Here is a 22008-nt window from a genome sequence, read left to right on the forward strand (position 1 = left end):
TGGCACTGTCACCCTCCAATCCACTGTCACTTTTGGAAATCTATAAATGTTGGAGTCAGAAATTAAACATGCTCTTTTTACCTTGGAAGAACATGTCATGTTATTTTGTGTCCTATAGCGACACCCGTTTGGATGGATTTATTTATAATGAACTCCTCAGATGAAGATTGTCTCTTATCTCCACTTCCCAGGAAGGCAGACAGGGGATGATAAGCAGCCCTTGTGTGCTACATTAAGCTATGACATGCATTCATTCAGCACACAATTTGGAGGGCACCAGGGAACTAACCCAGAACTGTGTTTTGGACATCTACCCTCCTATCACCTGGAAAAATTTTCACTTACATTTACAATGCAGTGCAGCCAAAATATGAATGTACTTTGAAATTAATTTAAAAAAATCCCAAAATAATTTGATAAATAAATACAAAACCTCTAGTTTGAGGATTTGCTATAAGAGTACAAAACATGCTCAGGCAGCTGTATCAACAAGAAGATATTAAGACATGTGATCTTACCTTAGGATCTTCAAGTCTGACTTCCTCCACCTCAGCCACATCTCCATCTTCATCCGTGGGATGAGCACAGGTAGAAACACTGGACTCCTGCTTTAGAGTTCCCAAAGTAGAACTATCCCCTGAAATGCTGTCTGGGAGCTCCTCAGGATCTTCAAGAATTTGAGGGGAAGGCTGCCTCTTTCCCTGAGACTTCACAGCTGCTGGCTTTGAGCCTGGTTTGAGAACAAAAAAGCTTGTAATTGTTCTGCTCTCCCTGCTCAGCTTTCTCTCTAAGAGGCATTCTCCCATCTACCCAGGAAGCTGCACTTAAAAGCATTCTGCTGCACTTTTCATACATTCTGCCCTGCTGGAAGCAGTGGTTTGACCATGAAAGACTGCATTCAGCCTCCAAAAGTTAAGCTAAAAAAAAAAGTGAACTCTCTGTCATCAAATAATTCTCTCCACCCAGAAACCTTTTCACAGCTTGGAAAGTCATGAAGGGTTTATCCAGAAACTGCTGTCTGAAGAAAGGAGAGTTTCTGTCTCAAAGATTCTCAAGCTCTGTCAGAAACATGACTCTTCTGACTCAAAGCAGAATAAGAATTTAATACTACTCCAAAGATAATCTATATAGAAAAAACAGAGATCTCCTCTCTTACATTGGAGTTTATCAGAGAAGTTGTAGGAATATCTAAATGGGTTTAAAAAATTAAGTAAAAAACCCCCCCACTATGTCTTTTTAAATATGTCCCCCACAGGCTGGTAGCTTTCACATTAACATGTTCCAGATAACTGAAGAACAAGCTGAGGTGACTTCTGGGGTCAAGATATTTTTGTTACAAAATACTCAGGTGAGTAAGGCTATGGGTGAAGTCATCCCAGCCTTGAATATCCAAGGAGCACAGTGTGTGAGCTCAGGGAAAAGGGGAGACATGGCATGGGGTCAGGAGAGGCAGCACAAACACTACTGGGACACAGACAGCAGGCCACACTTCAGCCCTGACAGTCTCCAGAGGTTACCACACCTGGTGTTTCAAACCAGAACAATTTGGGGGCAAAGCAGGGAAATAACCAAACAGGCTTAAAAATAAATATATGGCCAAAAGCCATAATGGAAGCTAATAACATGTTATTTGTTCTTTAATGAAATGACCCATAAGAAAAATGCAGGTTGCTCTCCAGATTTGCAAATCACAAATTACCTTTGGCTGGTGTTGTCTGCTGGACATCATCTTGGACATGTGATTTCACTGGAGAACCAGAGTTGGCTTTTTGAGCTTTTCCTCTCTTCTTCCTGTCCTTCCCTTCTTCCTCATGGTCAGACTCTGAGGCCACAGCCTCCTCTCCTCCAGGAGATGCATCTTCCACAGGTGGGGAATCTTCTGGCACCAGAGCCAAAGTAACTGTAGCCAGCTGCTCACTCCTGGCCTTCTCCCTCTCAAACTGACGGTTCAAATCACTCTCCTCTGCAAAAATGTAGGAAATGTATTTTGTTGTCCTTTGCCGACCTTCATCCTCCATAAAACCCTGAGGAAACAGTTGGAATGTTATTTTACCACCTTGCTTCTCCATTCTATCAGTGTTCTCCAGCATCAACAGAGGGAAAATGTTCTCAGTGTTATTCCCCACCCATCAAAAGATATAATATTATTTTTTTAAGTAACAAAAATGTCCCTAACCTTCATGTAGAGAAATCAAAAGGAATTCTGTGCTTGAAAAATAAACAAATCTACATTACCAGTGCATTAGAATGAAACTCCTACGGTATGTGGGATGGAGAAAAGTCTGAGGAAGAACAAACTGTGTGTATTCAGAGTGGAAATCAATTTTTTTCAGAACAAAAATGTTTGTGAAATAAGGGCACTGCAGCTCCCTGAGTGACTCAGACTTCAGTGGAAATCTGCCCTGTCTGCTCCAGCAGGGATCTACAAACTCACACACTCCACTAATCAATAAGGGAAGATTTCATTTTCACAGCTGACTGGGGGAAAATATGTTAGATATTCCAATGGTTTATACAGCTTGTTTTTAACTCTACAGAACATTCTATTAAATGACAAGATTTTTCAAAAAAAATTCCCCATTGAGGGAAGATGGCAATTATCCTGCCTTTGTGGAAAGGGACTATTGGGCATGCAAGACATGACATCTGGACTTGTCTAGTGAAATAAAAAACCACTGAAATATCTGGAAATAAGAAGTGTAACCATAACTCCTAGAGAAGTAACTGTTTTGCTCCAAATTTCCTGGTATTTTCAAAAGGGAAGTAGATTAATGATCTTACATGGACAGAGGGTCTTTGAGAAGATTCTTCAGTGCTCTGATTAGAGCAGGTTGCAATCCTAATACTGAAACCCTTGCCTTACACACTTTTTCCTCAACTGAATTAATTCTCTTTTCAATCTTACCAGGACTCTCCCACTGTCATTCTCAAATCTCTGCTGTTTCTAATGTTTAAGGTTAACAGTGTTATTCCCAAAATAACCAAAATTGTACCTTCAGTTTCAAAAAGTATCTGAATTATTTTATTTTAGCCTTACCTTGACAACTTTGTACCTCTCCAGAAGACGACAGAGCATCCTGGCTTCCAGCTTCCCCACATTCATAGCCAGGCGAAGTTCAGCCTGAGAAATACCTTTGGTTCCTCTACTTTCAACTGTTGCAGAAAGAAAAACAAAAAACAATATCTCAGGGAAAGAATCTGACTGAATTTTATATATATATCTATTTCTATGTACATTAATATTTCCCTGAACAACACTATATGCCAGAATATTAAATTTAAGATTCCCCACTAACTAAAGACAGTTTTACAGACACATAAAGTATTCAGCCAAATACTGTCATAAAGCACAATTTTACATGAAGCAGTGCCCAGCAGAATGAGGTATGGAGGTGACAGCTACAAATTAGAAGCATGGATGATTTTTCTTCCCTGGCAGCTTTCCACAGTTAGATATTAATTTCTCCATTTGGAAAGGAAAAGAGATAGGAGAATAATGAACACTGTTTGCTTCATCTTTTCTCATCCCATCAAAACATCCTGTTTCTGCTGGGTAGTTGCTAAGCTTCCAGGAAGGGCTAACAGGTGGCAGCATCTCCAGTCTAATCTGGATTTAAAGCTCATTTTGCTATGAAAAAATGACACTTTCTGATACAAAAGCAACCAGAATGTAAAACCACTTGCAATATACACATTTCTTTTATACTACAAGGAGTAAGGAGGTAATGGGAAAAGTCTTCAGGTGTCTTAAATCACCTACTTAACTGATAAGCCTGGGTGAGCATATCCCTTTCACAAACAATATCCACAGGCTGAACCACTTTTGTGATGATCTCTTCATCATCATCATGATAATCTTCCATTTTCTTCCGAAATTCCTTCAGCAGTTTAAGGCAACGGACCATGACATCAGTCCCTGTGAAAAATGAGTGTTAGTAACAACTTCTAACAAAGTGCAGGGGGTGTGCACTGCTTCAAACAATTTGACTTTTTTCTCAACATGAAGAAGTAGCAGTGCAATGGGGAGCAAATGATTAAAGAGAGCTGGGTATTTCTAGGAAAGGTTTGCAACAGCTTTGTATGAATCCCTTTGTATGAATCTTTGCATGAATCCCTTTGTATGAATCTTTGTATGAATCTTTGTATGAATCTGGCAATCAGGTGAATTTTTGAGGTGCTCCAAACCTTCACATCTGTGCCAATGCTAGGACTGTCCAGGGGGAGAAACTTTCACAGCATAAATAAATCAATGGAGGGATTAAGTGCTGATGCCCAGAATTACAGCTGGAGAACACTTATTTGACTGGGAGCTCACTCACTGGATATTAACCCTTTCCTTTTTACAAGGACAGAACACACTGCTGCCCACCAGCCACAAGATTCTTGTTGACTTAATTCCACATCTTAGCTTGTTCCTGTCCATCAGCTGTGCTGTGCAAATTCTCCACTCACTGGGACCTCCCAGCAAAGGGCAGAGTGAGGACAGATGGCTGCAGGAGAGCTGAGTTCCTGCTCTCCTCAGTGTCACTGAGCTCCTGCTGGACCCTTCACAGCAGTTGGGGTTACTGGACTCTGCCACTCTGGCAAATTGCAGTGATTCAGGAGCTGCAGCAGCAGCCAGTTCATCCTGCAGCACTGGGGAGAACATCTCCAGCCATTCCTCTGCTACACACTGCTGTGAAAAGGCCAGGTGAAGGCTTTAGCTGGAATCACTAAGGTTTCAGCTGATGAATTTTATCTTGTGTTTATGTATCTGAGCAGTTGCTGATGCCCAGCTGACACAAAGTTAACCCACTGTCACTTCACCATGTGACTGTGATCCAGCCCACATGACTCCATTTTTTTCCCTCAAGCTGAATCCTTTCCCTAGGATGCTGCTTAGGATTTAAGTGCTGACATTTTGGTAGGGTTGCAAGCACTGTTATTACATCCTTTGTATTTCTACAGCCCATTAATTTTCACTGGAAGCAGTATTTGAAAAAACAAACAAACAAAAAAACTCCTCATAGAAAAGAAATCCCCCAAAACAAATCAGTTCCTTTTCCTTTAGCTCCTGCTGCCCAATAATGTTCTTCCCATAGCAGATGCTCTGGCTTCATCCTCAGTGTGTCCCACATATTTCTATCTTCTTTCCTGTGTAACTCCAGAGATTAAACTATCTTGATCTCTGCTGAAAATCAGCTATTATTAATTCATCCTCCTTTAATACCTAGTGTTTTAAGGCATTTTTGTGGATTTTCAGCTTTTACATCTGTAAGATGGAATTATCATTCAAGTGAAAGATTCATCAAGTGGCATTTTTCCCAACAAATTTAAGCAGTAAATGCAGCTGCTGTTTTGCCCATCTCTGACAGAGCATAAAACACCAGGTTTGTAAGTGGACTTGTATTTTCTTGTCTTCTAAGTAAATACCTTAATTGCAAGTTAAATGCTTTTACTACTGCCTATAAACTGTTTTTAGAAGGGCTGTCTGGTCTTTTGGGTGCTATTTCCAAGTGTTTGCAGCTCATTAGAACACCCCTGAAAGACCTGGGTCATTTCTCTCTCAGCCATGTTTGATGCTGTACCTGCTTTTGGCCTCTGCTTCTCTTTGTTCAGAATACACTTTCCCTACAGAGAATTTCCTTTCCCCAGACTTAAAAGATTTGAAGGAATTTGTCTTATTGACAGCCTTAATCCAACTCCATGTAATCAGCACTCTTTTTTGTCTTCTGGAATTTTTCATGGTTTTATTTGCTCTTTCACTTGCTCCTTTAAGATCACTCCTATTCACAAAGACTATGTAATTTGCAATGTTTAGTTCATATCAGATTTTTTTTTTCTCACAAACAGTTCATTATATCTCTAAAACAGACACTTCATCTTTCAAAACTATTTTCTTTTAAACCCTGCAAATCTGCCTCTTAGGATTTTCTGTGATTAAGGATTTGGTTTAGATTTCCTTCAAGAATTGTATTAATTCCACTGGAGGTACTATCCTTCCTCATACTTTCCATTATTACTTCTTGTGCTTTTTTCCCCATGCAAGTTTTATCTGTATCTTTTCCTGAGAACAGTTGCTTTCTTTTGTTCCCTTCCATCATGCAATCCTGCTCTTTGTCTCTCCACTACATGTTTGGAAATTATCAGCAGTTCCTGTGAACCAATTAAGTTGGCATTCAAAGCTGGTTATGCATTAAACTAGCCCTCAGCAGACTGTGGCTTTTTGGGATAGCAATTTTGGGTATCTCACTTACCTCAACCCTGTTATCAGCTCAGCTGGTGAGATAATAATGCCAAGGGTGTGGGTTTGACCCCTGTATAGCCCATTCACTTAAGAGTTGGGCTCAATGGTCCTTGGAGGTCACTTCAAACTCAGAATATTCTGTGTTCTGTGAATTCCAAGTACTGTAAGACCTTACTTGCATAATTTGATAGGAAACTTTTCAGACCAGCTTTGCATTCTCATGACTTTCAGGAAAAGTCATAAGCAAGAATGATCTGTTTTTTAACTTATTTCATATTGAGCCTTCTTTTCAACATTAAGTTTTTGTATTTTTTGGTCAAGTTTATTGATTTGTCATTTAACTTCAACCTAAAAGTTGAAGTTTTGTTCCTACTCTGTATTGGTAACCTTGGCAGCCTTACCAGGTCCCAAGACCACAGTGTACATTGATATTCAACAAACTTGATGATATTCACTCCTTAAAAAACTGTAACAACTGCTTAATTCAAGTGGGCTGCAGCATTTTAACTTCAGTAGCACAATTATCTACATGATTGCATGGACAGATTTTTTACTTACACCTCTTTTAATTTAAGATATGAAGCTCATAGATAGAATGACATCAATGTAATCACACAACAAAAGAGTAAAACCAAGACCTTTCTTTGTCTTGCAGGGTCCTCCATTGGGATTTATGTCTTGCAAGGGGACAGACACAACCTTGGCCAGGCCAGCATTCATCATGTACTGATAGAGACGTTTGAAGGTTCTCTCACAAAGGCCCTGATGCAAAGAGAAATGGCAAAAGTCACTGCAGCCCAAAAGCTTCACCTGCTGCTGACTGGTATCAAAGGCATTCACACTACCTGCTCTCACAACACCATATTTTGGGGTAGGATATCCACCAGAAACTTCAAAGCCTTCTAGTGCAGAACCTGAGATGTTCCTGAGTGTGTTGTACCCCTCCAGCTCTGCCACCCACACAAACAGCAGAAGTGGAAAAGTAAGAACTGCATGATGACATCCACTGACAAAACTTTTCTGAGATTGTGCTTAGAACAGAACTGCTTCCCTATGACAAACAACACCAGCAGCTTGATCTGGTAGGTTTTTAAGATCCTTCTTTTGTTATCCTAGTCCAGAATTTTGAGCAACTTTTGAAGCAGGTAGTATGAATGAGTGCCTTTGATACTCAGCATCTAGATTCTACTGAGTGAGAATGTGAAAGAGAAATTAATCTCACCAATTCTTCCCTCAAGTTTCCTAATGTTTCCATCTGGTTTGAACGAGCACTTAGCATACTTGAGAGCTTCTCCATCAGAATATCATATTTGCTCCTCCTAACCAAAAAAGAGAATTATTTTACATGTAAGTATGCATATAACTTCATAAACACGAGTTGTAGCTTTAGAAACTGTCAGTCACTAGAGAAAGTACGCTAAATGTTCTAAGATTGGTTTAGGAATTCTAGTTTTCTTTTCCTCCTGTGAATAGCACATGAGATAATTTGTCTCTAAGAAAAGACCTCAAAGACGAAACAATGACTAAGCCCAAGCTGTTATTTCACTGGCAACCCACAGAAGCACAAGTTCTAATCATAAACAAGACAGGAAAACAAAACAAGAAATCTACTAGAAATGTGTTTAAGTGAAAGCAGTCAAAATGAACAGAATGATTAGTGCTACAAAAAGAAGAGTTGTATTTATGCAGGCAGGTGACAGACACTAGAAGAACCTGTTGTTTACAGCTCCAAGACAAGTTTTAAGGTGTCCGACATTTGGAAAAGGAGTTAATAAACGGGAAAGCATCAATTGCCAGAAACTTTGATGGTTCTGTGACAACAGAACAATCCCTCATCACAGTAAAAGGTCAAAGAGTGCCCAGGAGACCCTTAAAGCATACCTATCCACATGGAAGCGAGTCAGGAGGAGCAGAATTGAGTACTGCTGCGCTCCGCTCGGCAGCCGGATGACGTGGGACTGCATCGTTATCAGACCACTCCTGTCCAATACCCTCCTGTGGTAATGCAGCTTTCCAGCATCCACCCTAAAGAAAAGATGGCAAGATACCTATGGGAATAGGAACTTCTGCAAACAATTCTAATTATCCACTACTCACAATGCTTTACCTATATTCCCTATGGCCTTAATGACATGTGCTAATTTTCAAAGTGACAACTTGAAGTTAGGAAGTTCACAATTAAGAAAACCTGTGAAATTTATTTTCATAGTTAATCCAATTAAACAGAGAAATACCTCTGAGCCTTTAGGCACAGAGTGTCATGACATGGTTTGATGAGGGGGTTGAATCAGCAGTGTATCCCCATGCCCTCCTTTCCCATCCTTTTTTTCTAATTCGTGGCTATGCTGCAGTCACTGCCCTTCTTGGAACAGCTCTGGGATTCATGTCCCTCCTTGGAGAGCTGGCTTGGGTCACCAAACTGACAGAACAGCACTCATAAAAGTTTTCCCCATCATCTTAGTTACCTACAAGAGCTCCCTAAGTGGCAAAAACCAGCACCAGGTGGTGTATAAGCTAAAACCCACCCATGTCCTAAAAGCAGTGAACCCTTAGAGAAATGCTGATATTCTCCAGAACTTCAGGACACACCCAGAAGTTTTCTAAGAAGGTGTGTAATGCTCCTCCATCAGCAAAATACAAGGTCTAGTTTGGGAGCTGGTAGCTCAGGCTCCCTCTCAATGGAGATGTCACACAGGGAAATGCTGTGGACAAAAGGTGGCTGTTCAAGAATTCCTTAAGAATGTGGGTAAGATACTTAGACAGCAGTTTAGAAAAGGAAATGCAAATAATTTTTCCATCCCAAATTTGAAGAAAAAGTTATTTAGAAAAAACAAGAACTTTCACAATAGAAACCCATTTGGTGTATTGACCCACCAGACAAATTTCTTGCTCTCTGTGAAAATATCAGGAAAGGCAATGAACTCAAGGACGAGACCAGCACAGTTCTACCAAACCAAGCACTCCTGGTAGTAAGCATAAAGCACTACAACATGGATGAGAGTTCAAATATTCACAGGAATACTTAAAAACAACCTTGGGTTTAATTCTCAGAGCAAGACACAAACTTACTTGAAAGCCCCACTGTGCAGGTCCCTCTGCAGCTCTCCCTGCCAGCGAGCTCGGCCCAGACGCTCCAGGATGCAGTAGGAAAAGTCAGGGAGTTTCAGGTCAGGGTCCCCCTCCCAGCCTATCAAAGCTCTGTAACGCTGCTCCTGGGAAGCAACAATGACTAATTTCTCTCCCCATCTAAGAAACAGAAGGAAAAGTAATGTCTTATTATTGGCTCCATAAAAACAGAGAGGTTTTTCTCTCCACAACCACCTTTCTTGATATAATCTGGACAAACTGAGCAAGGACTAAATTTTAGAACTTAGAAGTATCTTAATGCTATATATATCAGGATTACAGGATATAAGATATAAGGATTTCACTCACTTTTCAACAGCTTCTTTGTAAGTATAACAAGGCTGCAAATCCTTCTTCCTTATTTGATCAGTGATGTCTACTCTCTCCTTAAAATACTGGCAGGAACCTTGTATGCCATCTTTGTTATCCAAAATCATGTGGATAGGATAAATATCATCTGAAGAAACAGGATCTCTTTTGGTTTCCAATATTCCTGTCTCAAGGTCTATTTCTTCATATCTGAAATAAAACCAAAGAGCTAATATTTAACCAAGCAAGGAGAAATACAAGACTGTCAGAGACAATGCTGATACCTCTAGGAATTATCTTGGAAAAATGAAGCTCCTTTGAAACCTCCAAACTGGAAAAATATGAAGAGCAGAGTTGTACTCCTCAAGCATGACCAAACCTTTTCAGCATGCAGAATGCAGTAGGAGGGAGATGCATTATTTAATCTTTGAAAAGTCAAAGATGTAGTGGGGATAAGATAAACATATAGTTCACAGATAAGGAAAATGACAGGTACATCCACCCTGCTCACCAGGACTTACAAATTTTGCCTGTACCTAGGTAGCATGCAGTCATTTGAATGGAAATCAGGCCAGGACTCATATACAGGTCTCTTAAATCATAGAATCATCAAAATTGGAACAGACCTCTAAGATTATCACCAGCACTACCACTGAGACCCCTAAAACCCATCAACCAGCGCCAGATTTTAAACACCTCCAGGCGTGGTGCCTCCACCACCTCCCTGGGCAACCTATTCCAATGCTTGACCCCCCGAAGAGTGGGGTCTTTGTATAACACCTAAACAGGTCTTATTCTTTGTATAACACCTAAACAGCGGCTCAGAGCCACCCTCGGCCCTGCCTGCTGTCACCGGCTACCGAGGGGCTGCTGCAGCAAAGCCTGGGCGAGAACAGCAACCGGGCCGGGTTCAGCCGGCAGTGAGTCCGGGTTTAGCCCCTCAACCAAGCCAGGTTTAGCCCGGTAATCGGGCCGGGTTTAGCCTCTCAACCACGCCGGGTTTAGCCCGGCGACCAGCCCCGGGTTTTGCCCGGTAATCGGGCCGGGTTTTGCCCGGCAACCAAGTCCATATTTCGCCCAGCAACCAGTCCCGGGTTCTCCGACAGGAAGGGGCTGGGGCCGCTCGGTCGCTGCCCTCACCGGTCGTGCAGGCGGAGCGGCGGGCGCGGCCGGGGCAGGAGGTAGAAGCGCACGTCGGGCTGGGCGCTGAGCGCGGCCCAGAGCAGCTGCTGCGTGTCGGGCTCCAGCGGCAGCGGGAAGGGCGGCGAGCGGGCGGCCAGGCGCTGCCAGAGCGCGGCCGCGGTGATGCCGTCCAGCCCCTCCAGGGCCACCTCGTCCAGCAGCGCCCACAGCGGCTCCATGGCCTCCATCCCCGCCGCCGCCGCTTCCGGGCCCGCGGCGCGCAGGAACTGACGGCGGCCAGGCGCGACCGTCGCCAGGGAGACCGAGCAACAGGCCCGGCCCGCGCTGCCGGGGGTTGTGTCTGCCGGGGGGCCGTGAAGGGGCCCGTGTCTGCCCGGGGGCCGTGAAGGGTCCGTGTCTGACCGGGGGCCGTATCTGCCCCGGGGCCGTGTCTGTCCGGGGGCCGTGTTTGCTCGGGGTCAGTGTCTGCCCGGGGGCCGTGTCCAGGGTCAGTGTCTGTCCGGGCTCGTGTCTGCTCGGGGGCTGTGTCCGGGGTCCGTGTTTGTCCGGGTTCAGTGTCTGGGGTCCGTGTCTGTCCGGGGTCAGGGTATGCTCGGGGTCAGTGTCCGTGGTCCGTGTCCAGGGCCTCTGCCCCGGGATCTGCGTCCGTCCGGGGTCTCTTTCCCCGGCCCGTATCCGTCCGGGAGCTCTCTCCGGGAGTCAGTGTCAGTGTCCATCTGGGGCCTCTGTCCCGGGTCCGTGGCCGTCCTGGGGCTCTGTCCGAGGTCAGTGTCCTCCCAGGGCCTCTGTCTGGTGGCTCTATCCTGGGTCTGTGTCCGTTTCCATCCTGGGGCTGTGCCCAGGGCTCTGTCCCGGCTCCGTGTCCACCTCGGGCTGTGTCCGGGGCTCTGTCCCGGGTCCATCTGGGGCTGTGCCCAGGGCTCTGTCCCGGGTCCATCTGAGGCTGTGTCCGGGGCTCTGTCCCGGCTCCGTGTCCATTTGAGGTTTCTGTCCTGGGCGTGTGTCCATTCGGGGCTGTGTCCAGGCTCTGTTCTGGGTCTGTGTCCATCTGTCCCGGTTCCCTGTCCATCTGGGGCTGTGTCCAGGCTCTATCCCGGGTCCGTGTCCGTCCGGGGCTATGTCCGGGGTCTGTCCCGGGTCCCTGTCCATCTGGGGCTGTGTCCAGGCTCTATCCCTGGTCCGGGTCCGTGTCCGTCCGGGGCTATGTCCGGGGTCTGTCCTGGGTCCGTGTCCATGCTGGGGCTGTTCCCGGGGCTCTGTCCCGGCTCCGTGTCCATCCGGGGCTGTGTCCGGGGTCTGTCCCGGGTCCCTGTCCATCTGCCCCGTCTCCGTCTCCATCTGTCCCAGTTCCGTGTCCATCCGGGGCTGTGCCCGGGGCTCCCCCGAGGCGGGCCCGGGCTCTGGCAGAGCTGCCCCGCGGTCGGTCCGAGACAAAACACGCGGTTCTCTCTTTGGTACAGAGCTCAGCGAAGCGTGCTGCTGGCACATCCAAACTTCGGGCACTGTAAGAGCAGACCTTGGCACAACTTGCGGCAGCGGTGTGGTGAGGATTGCTGCAAAAATTCAGGTTTCCTGAATGGCAAGCCAGGTAAAATCTTTAATTAAACACTTCAAATAGATACAACCTCAGCAATGAATAGTTTGTGGGATGAACTGACCTAACAATTAGCAGCTCAAAGAATTCCTTCCAGAGCTGGGCTTTGGGCTCTGCTCTTCTTGCCTTGCTTGCCAGGTCTGGCATTATAAACTTGTCATGGCACATGCCTTCTACTTGTAGGTTTTTTTGGTTCTTCAGTAGATTGTGAAGGGTTTTGAAAAATAAGTAAAACAGCTACTGTTTCCTCTGTTCTTCAGGAGTTTTATTTACAGCCCTGACAGCTTTATGCGTGGTTGAAGGAAGAATGTTTTTCAGTTTATTGCCTTCTCATCTATTGAGGGTGCAAAACCAGTGGTACTCCAGAATAAATCATTCAGTGTGACCATTATATTCTCATTTCAGGTTTATGTTAAGACATGGTGACTGACTTTGATGAAAAACATGACGAATATTTAATATCCCTTCAGCAGAGAAACCGGTAATATTCACATTTGTTTCCACTTGGGGTATGAAATATTTGTTGTATTGTATCAAATATCAGAAGCAGTGATACAAAGTCTGACTTGCTGTGCCTTAAAACATTCAGGTGTTTCTCTCTTCTTCCCTTTGCTTGCTAAAAGTTCTTATTCCTAGGGGAGATTACAATGTTTCTTCAGCATTTAAAATATAAATACATTTATTAATGAAATAGTTACTTTTTCCACAGTGACGGGGAAGATTTTTGTTTATAGAGCAAGAGGTTGTAGATTCAGAAGTAACTGGCGGCTCACACTGTGTGAGGATGTAGTTAAGAGGCACAGTTGTTAGGTTGTCAGAAATACAGGAAAGTGGGAAATAAGAACAGCCAGGTTGCCTTTGCAAACTCCAGTGTTGTTCAGACAAGTTTCAAACATTTCTTTTCCTCTTTGTTCATGTGTTCCTGTCACTACACCCTGGACAGATGAACTTCATAGCTTATTTTAGAGGAGTCTACAGAACTTTCATGCTGGATTCCTTCCTCTAACACAAGAGATTTCTAATCAAATTATATAACAAACTGGTTTGGTGAAAAGACCTTGAAGGCCACAATTATGTTAAAAAACCAGCCAATTTTTGTGACCACAGGTTTCTTTCCTATACAACATCCTAAAGCAGTTTTGGAAAAGGATAAAACCAGTTTATTTAATGGTTAAACCAGTGTGCATCCTTGGTATCAGAGCTCTAATTCTGACTGCTGGGGACATGCTCTTGGGAAAAGGTGGCTTGTGTCACAACACAAACACCTGGGGGACTTTGGCCTGTGGATTGACCCATCCTGGAGTCAGAGGGAAGCCAGGTGGTGCAGGGGAATTCACAAATTGTCACCCACATGATGCCAAGCTCCTGGCCTGCATGTCACCTCACCAAAGGAATTAGCATGGCCTGGGTATAACCCATGGTGAGAGGAGAGAAAATGAGAGTTGGAAGAGGGAGAGCAGCTGAAACTGAGGCCATGGAAGGGCATTATTTTGATATTATTTTAACCAGCATTTAATTTTCTGCTATCTCTAACTGCAGTATTGGCTGGGGGCTTTCTACCTCCAGTTTCAAAACACAAATCATGGTTTTTATTCTTGAAAAGAGGCCAACAATTTTTTAAGCTTTTTTAAATTCTAAGTGAAATTCTTTGAAATTCTTAAGAAGAAAGGTTAAATATGCAAAATACCAAATGGAGAAGATAATGTGAAATAAGAAATAACATGGAAAAAAACTTCAGAAAGGAAAAGCTTGGTCAAACTTCCTCTGTCACAGTGTGTGGGTGCTCATGCACACGTTACAGAACAGGAACAGACCCTGGAAGATGGATTCTGAAAGGGTTCCTTGAACTGGGAACATATTTTTCAGCTTTGTGACATGCTGTGTTGTTGTATTTATTGAAGATCTGACCATCTGTGTATGCACTGTGCAAGGATGAATTATTGGCCTTTCTCCTTCAGGCTGCAGGAGCGCTTAAAAAGAAAGGATCCCGTGCAAATCAGACTGGAGCAGTTGGAAAAAGGATTTTCTCTGTATGTGAATGGAGCTAACTCTGAGCTGAGAAAGTACCCCAGGAAAATCACCCCACACAGCTGCCTGAGAAACAGGCTCAGACCCACCAGGACAAAGGGTGAGTGCCCTGGCAGCCTGGCAGAGCTGCACCAGGGCTGGCACTCACTCAGAGAGGTCACTGGGATCCAGGGACAGCACCTCTGGAGCCTGGTGGGATGAAATTCCATGGAAATCAGGGTGCTTCAGCTGCTTGTGTGTAAGGAATAGTCTCTGCAACACCCTATCCATTTTTCACTTGATTCCTCTTTAATTCCAACATTTAACTTCCCTGCCTCTCCATTTGTTAAACAGCTCTAACTAAAAGTAGAAGATTAGAAATGTATATAAATTGTCAGGGGAAAATAATGGTATACCTTTGACACATAACACCATTAAGAGGATTTAAGATCTGATGGACTTCAGTGTTATCCAAGCCTGCTGTCCTGAGGACAAATGACATTTGATGACATAGACTGTAATCAAATTATATCCAGTAATAGCTTCATTAAGCTCATAAATTACATTTAAGCTATAATAGTTGTCTTAAAAAGATAGCTAATCTTTATTTAAATATTTGAAGTGAAGAAAATCAACCATTTTTTTCTCAGTGATTAGCTGGCTTTATGGAAAAATGGGTATTTTGTTTCTAATTTAAGTCTGTCTGTCATTGAGAGCAGTGCAGTGACAGGAATAATTTTGCATGCATGAAAGTATAAAGTATGAGCTTACTGGCCTTCTAATCTATTTAGCATAATGAAAAGAAAGTTGGTTTTACTAAATCCCTGTGTAAAGCAGTTTACCAGCCTTAGTCAGTTATGTTCACACTTGCTACAACCTATCTCAGAATGTTTTTTTTTAATGTGTGATAGCCTGCTTAAGCTTCATTTTCACCTAAAATGAAGACAAAGAGTTAAAAAAGTTACCTACTCTGATAATTTATTGATTGAAAGTTTATTAATCTCAACAATACCAGAAACAAACGTTTCCTGCAATAACTGCTCCAACCATGGCTCTAACTTCATCTCCTTAATTTGTTTTCCTGCTACACTGGGCACATACTACTTGTTTGCAGACTTAGGTGTGTTCAGCTTGTATAATTTCCTGCAGGCTGTGTGGGATGGTGATGAGGAATCAGCTTGTCACCTGTGCAGAGTGAAACCTTGTGTGCAGTGATGTAAAAATGGTCATGTTCTGGGAAATGGTGGAAATTGGCTCCTCTGTCACACAGGGCTGATACATCTTCAGGTAGCTAAAGAGGGTGTAAATCAACATCTTGGACTTTTTGCTCCAAAAATTGTCAAGGGATATTGTGACAGCAGCTCTAGTGGAACTCCTGTGAAGAGAAATTTCCTCTTTAAGTTCTGCTGTGCAGTTGTTATGTCTCAGCTTAACTAAAATTCTTTATTTCTATGGTCCCTTAAAGCCATTTGCTTCAGTCAAGGTAGAATACATGTCTTAGAGATCTCTGAAGACTCCAGTTGCAGCCTCTTCCTCAGCTCCATCTATCAGAGACTGTAGCACCAGCTCTGCAGAAGATAACTCAGTGTTTTGCTGTTTAACTCTCCAGTGGTGTTGTTTTAAACCCATGAAGCTGCAGTGAAAGATACCAACTGAACCATTATCCTGTCATTCTTCCTCTTCCATTTGGTTTTGCCACTGGAGTCCAGAATGGGAGTCACTGCTGGTCTGTATGAGCTTCTTGCCTAGGAGTTCTACCTTAGTAATTTTGTGGTCTCTTTCCTTTCAAGGTATTTCTTCTCAATGATTGAATATGATTTTACTTACAGGAATGATTCCTAGCTGAGATACAGCACTTAGTTTTCTTCTCTATCCATCTCCCATGAGAGTTATTGCATCATTTATTACTTCTAAAGCATCCATCTATAGGATTAGTCTTCACTGAAAAATTAGGAATGGGTGGTACTTAATAATCCAGAACAGGCATAAATCTCTCTTCCTGGTTTCTGAAAGTGTCATCATAAATCTGTTTGTCAGGACTGTTTTCCTTGTGTTCCCTAGGAGTAATTACTGATAATAGTGATTGATAAAGTTTTTATGCTAAGGATTGGTAATGAGTTAAAGGAAATGATGGGTTGGAGGGTAGTGAAGCTGGGCTTAGGTGTGCTGGCATTTCTTTGGGTCTATAACCCACACATGGTTTCACAACTCTGTTTGTTCTTCCAGTCAGTGTCTGTGTGGTCACAAATATGTGCTTGAGGGTGATTTGGGGTCTCCTTGGGTTAGGACTAATATTTTGAGGATACTTCTCAGTCCTCTCCTAGTCCAGTAGGTACTGACAGTGCAAATCCCTGAGGGAATGACACCAGTGGAGCTGCTCTGTGTGCCCAAACAAGCACTGGTTGGTATTCACATCCCATCCATCCCATGGGAAGGATATTTTTGTTCCAAACTAATGTTTGTTGCACAGATGACTTGCTCAGCTGCATCAGCCTCTGCCTGGCATTTCAATGACTGTTCTTCCTGGCTTAGAGAGACCTGGTCAGGTGAATCCATGTCAAACTATCACCACTACAATCCATCACTAAGTAGAGTCATGGACTCACAGAACTGGGAGGGACCTCAAAGCTCATCTTGTTCCAGCCCCTGCCATGGGCAGGGACACCTTCCACTATCCCAGGTTCCTCCAAGCTCTGTCCAAGCTGGCCTGGAACAACTCCAGGGATAGGGCAGCCACAGCTTTTCTGGGCACTCTGTGCCAGCCCTCATCACCCTCACAGGGAACCATTTTTTCTAATATCCAATCAAAGCCTGCTCTCTGAGAGTGTAAAACCATTCCCTCTTGTCCTGTCACCCCATGACTGGTAAAGAGTCTCTTGAGCCCCTCAAGCAGTTCTGAGGATGAAGTTCTCAGCGGTGGGAGCATGAGTCCTGCCATCTCCCCTTTTCCTGCTCACATTTGCAGCACACTTGAGGGGCTTCTAGGCAGTTGCTTTGAAGAGATGGATTCTCAGAGGGTGCAAGGGAAATGTGCTTCCAGTTCTCTCCCAAAGCAGTGACGAATCCAACCACACTTCTCACAGTGTAAGCTCAAGGCCCTTCAGTGCCAGCAGAGCCAATGCAGCAGAGCAATCAGCACCAGTGGTGGCTCACAGGATTTCTGGTGTTTAGTGCTGTTTTGGGCAGGGAGGATACAGACAGAGAGATACTTTGTGCTGGAGCAATAGAAAAACATCCTGCAATGCTGTGATCACTCCAAATGGACATAAGCAAACACTGTACGCCCAGGATGGTCCTGCCCTGGGCCTGCTCCCTCCTGTCTGCTTGGACCAGCTTTTGTGCAGTCTCCCAGTGAACCAAGGGCCTATAACTAAAAGGAATCTTTTATGTTTTCCCACAGTCAAAACTTGCCATATCAATTCTCTGAACAGGTCACTGCACAGGTGCATGTAGGGTTGTCCAACCCCCAGAAAAGAAAATATGGTATTGAGAGTTGTTATGAGCATTTAATTCTGAAGTAAGCTCTGCTTTGAGTGGAAAGCTGGACTTGGTGAGCCCCAGAGGTTCCTTCCAAATGAAATCTTTCTGTGATTCTATGACCTTTGTAGGACAATATCTTCTTTTATTGGCAGTGCCAGTTCCTGTAGCCTTAGGGTGACCATTAAATTATGGCTTAAAGAAAAAAGGTTTTGCATCAGCTGTTTTTCTCCACTGAGAAGAAATGGAAGCTGTAAATCTGTCTTGGCCATAGGAAATGAGATGCCTTTATTTAGGATGCTACTGAGAGTGTTGGTGATGCCTTTGTTCCATTGAGGACGCTGATGTGACCTGCAAGTTGTTTGTCTCTTTCTCTCAATCAAAGCATCTTCTCAAAAATCCATTGTTCCACTCTAAGTTGGGGCCATTTCCAGCACAGAGACTCTCAGTTCTCCTTGACCATACAGAGATTTTTTGCAGAAGTTCCTGGACCAACTGTTCCTCACCTTAGAAATGAAGAATAATGGTTGTGTCTCCTTCTTTTATGGCTTATACATGAAGAATTCTTCTCTGCAAAGTATGTTAAATACCCAGTACATTCTATTTAATCTGCCAATAGCTTATGTTTCCTTAATTTTGAGAGTAAATACACACAATTCCTTTGTAAACCCAGCATATCACCTGTGGTTCACCAGAACCCTGTGTGTCAGTCTGCCTTTGGTAGCTGGGTCTGGGCTCAGAACCTCAGACAGGTTACTTTCTACCCAGCTGGGGGTCAGAATGATGTGTACCCCTGTTCTAGAATGTATTTCTCTATTTTCATCTCAAAAAAGGTGGGGCTTCCCCTGCTGTTAAGCTACTGTATCTTATAATAATTTATTCTCCTAAAACCACTTGATGATAACTGTCCCTGAAGAGGTTCTAAACTCCTGCTGCTAGAACTGGCCAGGATCTGATGTGGGATATCTTTGCAGCTGTTGATTCCATTCACCTGTCAGATTTATTCTTCTGTCCTCAGCTGTGGGGAAAACAAAACCACACAAATCCACAAACAAAGGTGTCTGTTTATTGTCTAATATTGAATTTCTGCTTTCTCTCTCCTGTCTCTTAATTCTTGTGTGTCCCTGCTGAAGAAGCAGCCCAGCTAGCAGAGAGTGGGCTGCCAGAACACAGCCCTCAGACTGCCCCAGGCAAGATACAACGCAGGAATTGGCTTCAGGTATGGGGCAGGTGGGAGAAATGGGGCTTTGATTCTTAGGTTGCAAATAACTTCAGGGGAAATTGGTTGTAAGTGGTACAGAGTGGGCAGCTGGGGCTCTCTGATGGCTTGGGCTGGATCCTGACAACATGAAAAGTTACCCTGCCCAGATTTGTGTCTGCTTGGAAGCCTAAAGAGGCAACTCTCATTGAAAGAGTTTGGTTTCAGTGAATTCTTCACAGAAACTTTTGTAGCCTGGACATGGGTTGCTCAGTGTGTCCTCCAGCAGAAGAGCTGCTGCTGGATAGCTCTGGTGGCACCCCAGGGAATTTATCTAGTGCAAAGGATGGGGAAACTCATTTTGGAGAGACATCCCTGCCTGTTAGTCCTGTTCTCCACCTGCAACAAGATTGAGGGATAAAGAAATGTAATTTGCATAATTTGAGTCATAATTTGTGATAAATTCTTGTGATAACAGAGGGAAATGCATATAGATAAAAATATCCTATCTATAAGAAATTTAGAGCCATCAGCTCCACAGTTGTTGGTTCTCTTCTCAGAAGAAAAACCTATTTTCCTTTAACCTAAAGAAGGATCTGAGTTAACCTGTCAAGGACTTAATTAAAACAATAAATGTGAATTCAGAACAGTGGAGACATGTCACCCAAGTAATTGCACCACTTGATTAGCCATTGGCCTGGCTGGATGTTCAGTCTGTGCTTGAGTGATGGGATCAGAGGTCTTTGGCACTGTGGATAAGTGTTTGTGCTGTGCAGGTTTTCTTTTCTTTCAGAAAATACTTCACATTCAAGCTTGAAGGCTGCATTACTTTATTTACCACTCTTACTGCTTAGTTGAATTCATTTTCTCAGCTTCCATTATGGCCTGTCAGGACTTCTTTGCTGAATTTGCCAGATGTGTGGCTCTGTACTAAAACCTGGTTGCTACTTGGGACTAGCTCAGGATGATTCCTTAAGTCTTTTATCCAGTTGGATGGGAGGATAGGAGTTATTATATCCTTATGAACAACTGGAGTGATTTAGCTAAGGAAAAGTGCAACCACAGACTGAACAGTTTCCTTTCCCAGTGATTTTCCATGGGGATTTTTTGGATATCTAGAGGACCCAGCAATTCTTGGCCAAACCTGTCAAACTTGGGCTGTGCTGAAGGGATGCTGTGAGGGGGAAAGATGGACTCATTGAAAGAATTAACCCAAGTTATCTTAGGATATTCTCTCTGGGACATCTCTGCCCCTGGCATTTAGAAAATGCTAGAGGGGTGTAGGAACAAGAGAGAGCAAGGTTTAATATCCCAGCCCACTCTGGGCTCAGCAGCAGCAGGTGGGGAGTTAGACCAGGGCTGATAAACCATAATTCAGGGGCCCAAAGATGAGCTCAGGGAGGACAGAAATCTTCTGTGGAACAGAGGGGAAAAGCAGTGCTTGATCATGCTATTGTTATATAAAGTGTGATGGTTACTCTTTTTGTACTGCTGATACACAGAAGAAATCTGATTTCTTTGAATGCTTCTTTTGACAGAAAACTGTGGCAATTAAAACAGAAGAAGGGGGCAAACTCTACATCAAACCATCTCTGGAGTACTCTGAAGATTTTGAACCTTATGAAAGCGTGAATGTGGAGAGCAGCAGTGATGATGATGATGATGATGGTCCTCTCTCCCAGGTACAGTTGGCAGCTGCCTTCTGTTGCTCATGGCAGTGTCATTTGAAATGTGATCGTGCCCCAGCTGGAGCACCCAAACCCCTCTATAGTGGTGTCTTACATTAGAGAATTGTGCTTTGATGAGATGTGACAAAAAGAAGGGAAAAAAGGAAAAGTAAACCTTCTTGAAAAATCAGTCTCAATCAGCAACACTACAAAATGTTAAACCTTATTTTTAGGAGGGGGAATATTGTCTCTGTTGGGTTGAATTGAGCTATTTCCTGCAAGGAGCCTCTTTCAGTTCAGTTAATGGTTGTACAAGTGAACATCACTCCTGGGTATCAGGTTAGAGAAAGCTGAAACAAGAAGCTTTTGGTGCCTTTAGGGTAGTCTTTAAATAATGATGCTAAAATTGGTGCATGTCATTATTTTACCCAACAAAAATCAGATTATTTGAAAATGTTCTAATCAATGCAGTTGCTTTGCATCAAGGATTGTTGTTGTATTGACTGTGCAGCCTTCTATTTGATCACTAATTGCAGTTTGTTCTAGCACACTTCACAAATGTGAAAGAAAACTAATCAATGAACAAAAATTTATGAATGTTTTTCTGCCTAAGCAATTAATGACATAAATAAAGCTTTTCTGGGTAGTGGAGTAGCATCTATATATGAAACTGTTAACTGATTTTACCACTGACATCAGACAAAATTCCCAAGCATATTTTCCTAGCTTGCATCTTTCTCTCATTTCTATATTGCTCTTGCAGTGATGATTATTTTTTGCTCTACAAGCTGGTAACTTGTTTACACTGATGAATATTTATATCTTTTATGTTCTTAATAGGAAGCTAATAATTTCAAAACAACACCCCTTTTCTTTTTAGTTAAGATGGAAATAATTTTGATTTTGCTGGGGCTATAATGTGTTTTTTTGAATGTCTTGTTACAATGCAGATGCAGAGGTTTCAAAAGAAAAGAAACTTGTACAATTTCCTGTCAAAGAGCTGGAAATATTAGTTTTGACTGTCTTAAAGACATGCTCAATATCAAGGTTCAGGTTGCTTATAAACCCTCTTTTGAGCCTGACTTTGTCTGCTCTTTGTAATATATTTCTGTCAACATGGATTTCCTAACAGGTATAATCTGTAGGAGCTTGAAGCTTTCATTGCAAACTGAATATAGACTGTCACAGTTCATTTGTACCTAAGGTACCTTCAGGTTTTCATTTTATACAGTTTGCTTACCTATATTTATCTCCAAACTCT

At 43.1% G+C, this 22008-nt stretch overlaps 2 protein-coding genes across 2 annotated transcripts in view; one reads left to right on the forward strand and one right to left on the reverse strand.

The window, feature by feature from the left end:
- GTF3C1 (general transcription factor IIIC subunit 1) overlaps positions 1-11031 on the reverse strand; it is a 41259-nt gene extending 30228 nt beyond the window's left edge. The window contains exons 1-10 of the mRNA XM_066561111.1: positions 10802-11031; positions 9662-9871; positions 9296-9472; positions 8108-8251; positions 7449-7545; positions 6865-6988; positions 3761-3916; positions 3038-3153; positions 1700-2024; positions 519-730 (exon numbers count right to left, since the gene is read on the reverse strand). Of these exons, the coding sequence (XP_066417208.1) occupies positions 519-730; positions 1700-2024; positions 3038-3153; positions 3761-3916; positions 6865-6988; positions 7449-7545; positions 8108-8251; positions 9296-9472; positions 9662-9871; positions 10802-11031 (1791 nt within the window). The remainder of the gene's footprint in view (positions 1-518; positions 731-1699; positions 2025-3037; positions 3154-3760; positions 3917-6864; positions 6989-7448; positions 7546-8107; positions 8252-9295; positions 9473-9661; positions 9872-10801) is intronic.
- A 1276-nt stretch (positions 11032-12307) lies between these two features.
- KATNIP (katanin interacting protein) overlaps positions 12308-22008 on the forward strand; it is a 55670-nt gene continuing 45969 nt past the window's right edge. The window contains exons 1-5 of the mRNA XM_066561144.1: positions 12308-12392; positions 12804-12879; positions 14357-14526; positions 19016-19101; positions 20619-20762. Coding sequence (XP_066417241.1) covers positions 12818-12879; positions 14357-14526; positions 19016-19101; positions 20619-20762 — 462 coding nt within the window. The 5' untranslated portion in view covers positions 12308-12392; positions 12804-12817. The remainder of the gene's footprint in view (positions 12393-12803; positions 12880-14356; positions 14527-19015; positions 19102-20618; positions 20763-22008) is intronic.

This window comes from Molothrus aeneus, chromosome 16 (assembly GCF_037042795.1).
Source record: "Molothrus aeneus isolate 106 chromosome 16, BPBGC_Maene_1.0, whole genome shotgun sequence".
Taxonomy (NCBI): Eukaryota; Metazoa; Chordata; class Aves; order Passeriformes; family Icteridae; genus Molothrus; species Molothrus aeneus.